Here is a 10,106-nt window from a genome sequence, read left to right as displayed (position 1 = left end):
AAGCCCTGAGGTGAGAGACATTTGAAGAGCTATAAGCAGGCACCTGGGTGGCTCAGTCAGTTAAGCGGCTGAGTCTTGATTTCAGATCAGGTCATGATATCAGGGTCCTGGGATGGAGCCCCACGCCAGGCTTTGTGCTCAGTGGGGACTCTGCTTGAGTATTCTCTCTCTCTCCCGCTCCCTCTGCCCCTCGCCCTGTGCTTGCACGCTCTTGCTCTCTCTCAAATAAAAAATGTTCCTTTTTTTTTAAAGAGCTATAAGCAAATGTGACTGTTATCAGTCCTGTTCTCTCCTACAGCGATTTCATTCCTCTTCCAAAGCCCCCACATCCACGCAGGGGCCGAGCTCAATTGCTTCTGCCTTCTCAGCTCTGGGTAATTCCCTCTCCCCGACTTCATGGCCATCTCACCTTGGTCATCGCAGCAATATTTGATTATGTCCAGTGCCTCTAGTCTCTCTCCTCTCTAGTACATTCTCTATACTTCCCAAAAGGTGAAGTGCACCATGTCACTCTCTTGCATAAGACTCTTCAGCGGTTCTTGATAGATAGTCCTCAGGATACAATCCAAATTTCCAAGCATAGCCCTTAATGCTCTGACCCTTACCTCTCCAGGCTCATATTCCGCAGCCTCTGCCTCACATTTACCATCACCTCACACCCGAAGTACAGGACTACAGAACCGCCCACAAGTCCTGAGAACACACATGTGATTCAGCCCTCCTTGCTTCTGCGCAAGCCATCATGTGAGGCTTCCTCTGAAGACAGTGCTCTGAGTTCTAAGCATTTTACATGAATTATGTCTTAATCTTCATGACAACCATATGAAGTAAACACTACTATTCTTTCCACTTGGAAATGAGGAACTGAGGCACATAGCAGCGAAATGTCTCACTGGAGCTTATAATATGTTGCATCACTGGGTTTGAACCCCATGCTCTACTTCAAGTCTGTCCTTGGAAAGGTGGCCACACTGCCTGCCTTCACCTAGCCTCACCATGGCGCCATCCGCCTAGCGGATTCTGATGCATCCTCCAACGCCCAGCTCGGGCTGCACTTTCTGCATGATGCTTTCCCTGCTCCTGCAGCATTAACCACTCATTTCCGGCATTGTCACTGTACCTTAGTCACACTTGGTTATTATATCTGTCATGCTCTCCTGAGCCCATTTAAGAAACTACCCAACGCCGCACAGAGCTCAGGGAGCACATAACGATTAGCCCACACTGTGGAAGTCCCCACATTTATTTCCCGAATTTCCCTTTTGCTCATCTGTACCTCACTTTAGTCTCTCGCTATTGGTTTACCAGTCCTCACTCATCCTCAGCTCCTTGCCTGCTTTAGCCTTTTAGTTTGATGCACTGTTTACCTACCTTGCCAAATCTACCTTTGCCTGCCATCTATCCTGAACTCTCCCTGCATTGGTGAAAACCTAGTAATGAACCCATTTCAGCACAACCCTGGGCAGTTACCAACACTGGAAGCCATAACTGGAAGGAGCTGATGCCCCAGCCTGGGTCTGGACAATTCATACTTATTTGGTTTAGCTCTTTTCTTTGGTTTCACTCAAGCTACCTCATGGGGCAGAGGAGTTACTGAAAGAATCAATATCTTACAGAGAATCAGGAAAACTGAACACCCAGGTTCAGGAAGAACAAGAACACTAGCAAATTTGGACCACAGGCTCTCACTCTCACTCGTAGTGCTTCACTGTTCATACAACTCAGCTAATGTCCAAGGAGGTACTTCTTTTATTTCTACGTTAGCGATTCATTTATTTTCGCCTCTATTCTACGCACTGTCCAAACTTCATAGCTTCTACTTATTCATAGTGTCCACTTCTTTGTAATTTTGATTTGCCATGACCTCGTGGGTCTCTCTACACAAATGTTCAACATCAGCTCTTCTGAATGTCTAATTATCTATGTGTTTCTAATTTCAATTTCCCAAAGACAAGAAGACGAATGGCCCCAGTTCATCTTTCTATGCCATGTCATGAAACATCCACTACTGTCCATTCTATGGATCGGTAGTCCTTGAGTCCAGAGCTAACCTCAATCCAAACAGCTGTGACAGTAGGCACAGGGTCAAATCACGCAAAAGTCACCAGCTGGGTTGACCCTACAGCAGAGGCTATAAGTGAGGTGTTTCCCCTTAAAGAGGATTCTGTTATCAAAGGTTCCATGATTCATGAATGGAATCATTTAGACTAATGATTCTTTAATATTTTTTAACCCTAGATTTTTCTGAGAATTAGATGAAAACTATAGATCCTCCCCCAGAAAGAAAATCTCTTATGCAGAAAATTTCATATATAACTTTAGGGTATTTGTGGACCCTAGCAGCCATCCATGGAACACCCACCAAACCACCAAGAGTGAAGTTTATCCACAGACCACCTCAAAGGCAGGCACTATATCATATTCATATTTGTATCTCTTATGCCTAGCACTAGTCTTGGCACATAGGTTTCCAAAAATATTTGTTAAATGAATAAATTGAGGAATTCATTCATTCATTTGGTAAAAGAATGTTTTCCAATCCAGATAGAGGCTAAGAAGTTTATATTTTATATAAAAGACATCGAGGAGCCGTTTTGTTTCATTCTTTTGTTGTGGTTTGTTTTTTAAGTAGGCAATTGATCAGAGCTGTAAGGCAGGAAAATGTGTGGGGTTTTTTTAAAGATTTTATTTATCTATTTGACAAACAGCACAAGCGGGGGGGCCACAGGCATTGGGAGAGGAAGAAGCAGGCCAGAAAATGTGTTTTTCACATTCAAAAGAACAGATTAGAGGGGCAAGAGACCGGTTAGGAAACTAAACGAAAGACGGAATGAAAACCTCAACTAGAGCACTGGAGGTGGGAATAGAAAATATAAGGCAGATCCAAGAGAGTATAAAAATAAACTGATGGGAGTCGGCACTTGAAAAAAATGGGGGGTAAGAAAGGGATTTACAGTCAGAACCCGAATCCAAATTTCTCAAGTCAGGAGAAATGAAGAATGACAGAATGGCAGTACCATTAACAGAGAAGGGGAAGACGGGAGAGAAACAGGTTATGTCTTCAATTATTGACTCTGGGGCTCAGGTGGGGTTTTCAAGTGGATTCAAGAAAATGTGCCTCTGAGGAGCTGAGGGAAGACGCAGATTTGCTCAGAAGTGAGCAGCGGATGCCAGGAAGCAATCAATATACACGATGCCCTGCAGTCCGTTATCTTTCACTCACGTCTACCCCACAGTTTTCGAAGCTGTCTCAAAGCCACCACTCACTGGACAGTTACAGCAGTCTAAGAAACAGTTTGAAATGCAACGTCACTGCTTTTAACAGATACGGAAATGGAGCTCTGAGGAGAGAGGGGATTTGCCACAAGTGTTGCAATAAAGTGACAAGCCCACTATTAGAACCCGGAGTTTCTGCCAACCGCACACAGGTAAATACCCCACTCACACCGGTTAGTTTTTAATCGCAGGAGTCTGGGGGTTTGACTGCCTTGGGTTAGGGAGGAGTTTGAGACAATAGCGCTCCGCTTGGCACAAGTCACCACGGTTTAGTCTATCAGCCAACTTTCGTGTGAAGGACTGGACAGCCCAACTTATACAAAAAGGCCCCCACTCCACTTTGCGCGTCTTTAAAAGGATCCTTATGCCTCTCTCACCTCAATGAGCAGAATGAGCTCGTACACGGAAAAGAGCCGCGGCCATGGGCACGCCGCGCGCAAGAGCGCCGCGCAAAACTTCTAACTCGGAAAGCCCTTTAAATCTTCAAGGCCCACAGGCCCGAAGAGACCGCGGTCCGGGTGAGCGGCGCGTTGGGCAACGCGGGCGGGGCGGGCACATCCGGATCTGCTCCCGGGGGCGGGGGCGGGGCGGCGGGGGCGTGAGTCAGGCGCCGAGGGTCCCGGGCGCCGCCGGCCGCGCACAGCTCGCAGCGCCTCCGCCGCCCGCCGCACGCTCCGCGCCCGCTCCGCGCACACATGGTAAGTCCGGCCTTCACCTTGTCTTCGACGCTCCGCGGTGAGAACAGCACACCGTGCTTTCCGCCGCGCTCGAGCTTTCATTTCTGTGTGGACGTGGCAGGAAGCAGGGCAGGAAAAATAAATCGGGGGGGTGGAATTGGGGTAGAGAGGCAGGAAGGACGCCGCCCTAAGTCACCGCGGTGGTAGCCGCTGAGGGGTACCACCGGAGGGTCTCTGGCTCCCGGGCGGAGAGAAGGTGGGGGCTGGGGAAGGGGGCCGCCCTCGGCACCGCATCCGCGCGGGGTGGCCGCGCCCGATCCCCCGCCGGGGCTCGGGGAAGCCTGGGCACAAGTAAAAGCAGTGGGGCAGAGGGGGCGTCCGGCGGCATTAGTTGTTTCTGTAGACCCGTAAAGGGCACTCCTCAGACCTGGGGCATCTGGGCCCTGGGAAAATCCGTTTCAGTGAGCGAGGCAAGCGGCCAAGACACAAAGACCCTGAAACTGAAGCCGCTCCCAGCCCGCGGAATGCAGCCCGCACCGTGGGAGGAGCCCCACCCAGGCCGAGCCCTCTCCTCCTGCCCTTTTCCTCTGGACCCACCGTCTTTTCAGGGTCTCGCGTCCTATTCTGTTTTTCTCTTCTCAATTCCTGCCAACCTACTGAATTCTCTTTCTCACTTTTGCATTAAGCTACCTCCAAAATTTACCTCCTCCAAGGCCTCTTCAGTGAAAGGAGTCAGGGACCTTCCACCCGGGGCCCAAATGGGGTTTCTGTTTCCCCCCACCAAGCCATGAATGGATTTTATGTTTTTGAGTGCTTGAAAGAAAATCACAGGAAGAATAATTCTTTGTGACACATGAAATGATATGAAAATGAAGCTTAATTGTCCATAAATAAAGTTTTATTAGCACACGGCCACGCCCGTTCGCTTGTGAGTTGTCTGTGTGGTTGCTGTCCCGCTACGAAAGAAGAGTGACAGAGACAACATGGACCACAGTGGCCTCATATATTTACTGTTTCACCCTTTACAAAACATATTTGCCAGACTCTGCTGTAGTGTGTCAACCTTTATCCCTGCCTACTCTTTCCCTCCTTCCTTTCCATGCAAAAAGGGAGTAACAGTGTCACATGGAACCTTGAAAAGGTGGACCCAGCACCAATAGGTGGTGAAGATCTGGAACGATTGTCCTGGAGGAAGGTGGATGCCATTACGGATCCTTTGGGGGGGGGGGGAGGAACACGTTGGTTAAGAATGACAACAGCAGGGGCGCCTGGCTGGCTCAGTTGATTAATGGTGGGACTTTTGATCTCAGGGTTGTGAGTTCAAGCCCCATGTTGGGCTTCATGCTGGGTGTGGAGCCTACTTTAAAATATATATATATGGCAATACCAATGCTGAAGTCTTTTTCAAGTGTTACTTCTTTTTGCATTCTTTTTTCTCCCCCCTTTCCTCAAACGTTGAGTATTTTGCATGCATTTTTTTAAATTCTTTCACAGTATCCAGTTACCTCACACCATTTTCTTCTTCCTATCATGGTGCCAGATACAACTGTGAGGATGCAGTGAGCTGTGGGAGGTGCTGGCCTCCAGGCAGGAGATCTGGTTCTGCTCCACTTGGAGCAAAGCTTTCCTGTCTCTGGGCCTCCCTTCTCTGGAAGCATCTCCCAAGCCCCCTCCAGCTCTACAAATTTTGCAATTCCATTTCAGTAATTTGGTAATTGTGTTTCTTTCTTTGCTCTGGAAAATTACCTCCAAGGAGAAATACGGAGGTTTTAATTTTTTCCATGTGTGGCAACAGTTTCAAGAAGGGAAGGAAAAAAAAATAGTCTAAATTATAGTCCTGATGTTAAGGAGGGAAAAAAAAAGGCAGAAAGCCACTTTGTAGCTAGAAAAGCAAAATAATCTGAATTCCACAAGGAAAAGGGGCAGAGGAGCCTAGAGAAAGGTCACAAAGCCCTTGCTCCTCAGCCTGGAACCTTCCACTTTATCTGGCATGCCCTCCCAGCTGACCTCCTTCCTGTCAACTGACACATTAGTAAGACAGTGAGATTTTAGTCCTGTTAAGGAAGGCTTTTGCACAAACAGCTGCTTCCAGGCTATGGTATTCTGTTTCACTCCCACACCCTGGACCTACAAACATTTTTCTTTCCTTAAGAAAAAGTTCCAACAAGATGACTGTTGGGAAAGAACCCACCTCCAGAAGAGTTCATTAGAACCATCTCGAAGGGGCTTTACAGATACAGTGGGCGGCAGGCAGCTCCGTTAGCTGGTGAAGCACCTGGAGAAGCTGCGGGTGAAAGCGCTGCAGGAAAGAGGGAAGAAGCCCACCGCTGTGTGGCTAAGGACTCAGGTCATTTAACGGCTTGTTAATTACAATCTGTAGCTCGTTAATTACTGGGATTGAAAGCCTCCAGGAAGTCTTGAAAAGACCAAATAAAGGGCTAAATGCTAAATTGCAAATGTCACCATCCAAACAAAGATTTTTTTTTTAATTTTATTTATTTATTTGAGAGAGAGAGAAAATGAGCGGTGGGGGATGGGCAGAGGAAGAGAGAGAAAAGCAGACTGACTCCCCGCTGAGCGGGAAGCCTGCTGCAGGACTTGATCCCAAGACCCAGAGATCATGACCTGAACCCAAGGCAGACGCTTAACCAACTGAGCCACTCAGTAACTCCTCAAAGAGTACTTTTAATACCTGAAGATAAAGCCTCAGAGGAAGGGTGTGACCAGCAAGTTTTCCAGAAAGCCTGCAGTTGCCAGTCTGAACCACCAGGGGATCTAGGTACTGGCAGGAACGACCCGAAGGCTCCGCAAAATAGGATTTCCCTGAAGAATTCTGTTATAAGGAAACCAGAGCCCAGCATAGAATTGACCCCAGTTCTTCCTGGTACAACCACAACTAAGGTTCAGCTCTGTAGATGTCGGGGAGCTGTGTGACTGGCAACCTGAGAGCTCCCTTCCTGAGATCCATCTTTGTGGTTTGAAGTGACCAAAAAAGTTCCTCCAGCCATTCCTATAGGAATTAGTGGCATCTGGAAGTAGAAGGAACAAAGACCAAGAACTGCAGAAAGGGAGCTGGAGCCTGAGATTCTAGGGGTGACTGTGCTATGTCAGTTCCCATCTCATATCTCCATTTCCTCGCATGTAAAATTAATGGTTCCTAACCTTCGATATGAAAGCTGCTTTTGAACATCTAAAAAGCTCTCAGATCTCCCACCCCACACACGATAACTATGCATTTAGTATTCTTCTAGAAAATGCAGAGGAGTCCCAGGAATTCAGGATTGCTTTATTTACTTTTTGGGGTAGGGCAGACAGAATCTTAAGCAGGCTCCATGCCCTGTGTGGGGCTTGATCTCAGGACACTTAGATCATGACCTGAGCCGAAATCAAGAGTCTGTCCCCTAACCAACTGAGCCACCCAGCCACCCCTCAGTATTGCTTTAAAAAGTTGCCATTTCAGGGGCGCCTGGGTGGCATAGCGGTTAAGCGTCTGCCTTCGGCTCAGGGCGTGATCCCGGCGTTATGGGATCGAGTCCCACCATCAGGCTCCTCTGCTATGAGCCTGCTTCTTCTTCTCCCACCCCCTGCTTGTGTTCCCTCTCTCGCTGGCTGTCTCTATCTCTGTCAAATAAATAAATAAAATATCTTTAAAAAAAAAAAAAAAGTTGCCATTTCATTCATCCCGGTAGCCTCTATATTTCTCTTAGAAACAGGAAATTATTTAATCTCCTAGACAGTGCTAGGTGTGCTTATGGATCTGTGGATGTATATGTTTACCCACCGATTCTATAAACATCAGTAAAACCTGCCACGCTCACTCTCCTCCAGGCAGCCTACTGCTTTTAGACACACCCACATGCTCCATGTGTACCCACACTGTGCTTCACCTGGGATGAACATGGGAGCCTGTAGGGGAGGCACGATCACCGAATATGACTTTCTGTGTTTGTCCTGGGCCCCTCTGCCTCCTATAAAATGACCTAGCCTTTTAGGGAACTGCTTTGCCCCAAAATAAAGGTATGAGATTCTCTAGCGTGTTCTTTAGCATTTAGCCCTTGTCTGAGCCCTGACTTTTTTCTCTAAAGGCAAAAATGTCCAGCCCTACTGAGACTGAGCGGTGCATCGAGTCTCTGATTGCTGTTTTCCAGAAGTTTGCTGGAAAGGAAGGTAACAACTGCACGCTCTCCAAGACAGAGTTCCTAACCTTCATGAATACAGAACTGGCCGCCTTCACAAAGGTACTGCTCCCAGCCTCCACCCCAAAAACTACCTAGAGCTCGAAATAAGTTGCTGGCAGAATGGCCAGAAGTAAAGGCCCAGCAGCTGACCCCCACACTCCTACCTCCTTTTCATTCACTCTAAGCCAGGGGCCTGCATAGACAAGGCTGCGCCCCTAGGCCTCTGAGTGACCATTAAAGGATCTTTTCTTTGAATAAGATGTATTTTAAAGATCAAAGTTATCAAACTACATGACATAGGAAATGGTGATTTGTTTCTTTCATTTAGGGAAAAGGCATCCGCAATAGTAAATGGTGTAATAGGGTAGTTTTCAAATTTTATTCCTCCACCCCAAAGCCTCTAGGGAAGCCCTGTCCCATGGAACTTTTTGTGATGATGGAAATAATGTTCTGTATATCTGCACAATCCGATGTGGTAGCCACGAGGCACAGGTGCCACTTCAGGACTGACTTTCTGAATTCCTGATTCAAACAGCCTTACGCAGCCAGTGGCTGTAAGTGCATGCATGTGTTGGCCGCTAAGCTGAGTGGAGGAGGCTGCAGATCGGGGCCTGCGTCCTCTTTCCACCCCCCTCACTCCACTTCTGTACAGTTCGTACACTGCGGTTGCATGCAACACTTGGAAAAGGTGTTCCACTGGTTTTATGAAATGGAACGACCCCTGACTCTCACAGAGGAACCCTCGGCTGGGAGCCAGAAAACGTGGGTTCCAGTCACAGGTCTTCCCCTTTGGCAAGTCACTTCACCTGTTTGAGTCCATCTCTGTGTCTGGGCAGTGGGAATGTTACTAACCTCTACCCTGTACCACACACTCTTGTGAGATTAAAATGTGCCAGTATGATGGAAAGCATCTTAGAAAGTACAATATAAATTAATTGTGTTATTGTCATTATGATGATTATTGTTATCTTTGCAGAACCAGAAGGACCCTGGTGTCCTTGACCGCATGATGAAGAAACTGGACCTCAACTCTGACGGGCAGCTAGATTTCCAAGAATTTCTTAATCTTATTGGTGGCATGGCCATAGCTTGCCATGACTCCTTTACAAAGTCTACCCACTTCCAGAAGTAAATCGGAGGGGCTTTTAGGTCTGGCCTCCAGACCACCTCTTTCCTTCAAAACAGCCTCCCAATCATCACATCCTCCTCATATCCTCCACGGTCCCTGAGCCCAGAATGTCCACCACCTCCCCGTGCTGGCCAGTCCTGCTGGTAGTTAATAAAGCAATTGCGTTTTTTAAAGCACACACTAGAGAGTCAGTACATTTGTGCCAGGGAGGAGGAAGTGTGGGAGGAATGGAATTAGCATGATGGAAGCAGTTCCCAGAGCTGCACGGTAAATAGTGAAATATGCACATTGGGTGTAGATGTAATTATGACTCACGATACCAACAGAATCATTCCAGATTACTCGGATTACTCAGATTACTGATGGAGAGGTGTCACTTGTCATAATTCACTCAGTAACTATGTTCACCCCTACTACGGGCACCGTCACGGGCTCCGAAGATACAGTCAGCAAGACAGACGAGGTCCTGCATTCACTGAGCTGACTTTCTAGTGGGGGAAAGGCGACAAATGATTACTCATTTGCAACAGACAAGATGACTAGAGTGTGATAAATCCTATGGAGGAAAGATTACGAGGTGGTAATCTTTGAGGGCACTCAGTTCTGAGATTTCATGTGTGCTGACATCTGAAGGATGAGATGGAGCAAACCTCAGGAAAAATGGAGGAGGGAGATTCAGGAGAAGGAACAGCAAGGGCAAAGGTCCTGAGGCAAAAAGGAGCAGGATGCTGGAGGAATGGAAAGGAGGCTAGTGTGGTCAAGGTCTTTGTGTTTGGCTGTGGGTTTCCCTCTTTACGTCTGGCTTGGGCCAGTGTCAACATTAGTCTTAATTTTCTTTTTTTTTTT

At 47.5% G+C, this 10,106-nt stretch overlaps 1 protein-coding gene across 1 annotated transcript; it reads left to right on the top strand.

Moving 5' to 3' along the window:
• Nucleotides 1-3,854: 3,854 nt before the first annotated feature.
• Nucleotides 3,855-9,438, top strand: S100A11 (S100 calcium binding protein A11). The gene is made up of 3 exons (XM_034654308.1): nt 3,855-3,974; nt 8,039-8,191; nt 9,108-9,438. Exons 1-3 carry the CDS (start codon nt 3,972-3,974, stop codon nt 9,261-9,263), a joined length of 312 nt encoding a protein of 103 aa, XP_034510199.1. The 5' UTR covers nt 3,855-3,971; the 3' UTR covers nt 9,264-9,438.
• Nucleotides 9,439-10,106: the final 668 nt, after the last annotated feature.

The sequence above is a fragment of the Ailuropoda melanoleuca genome, chromosome 2, assembly GCF_002007445.2.
Source record: "Ailuropoda melanoleuca isolate Jingjing chromosome 2, ASM200744v2, whole genome shotgun sequence".
Classification (NCBI taxonomy): domain Eukaryota; kingdom Metazoa; phylum Chordata; class Mammalia; order Carnivora; family Ursidae; genus Ailuropoda; species Ailuropoda melanoleuca.
This window is presented reverse-complemented; position numbering and strand designations above follow the sequence as displayed.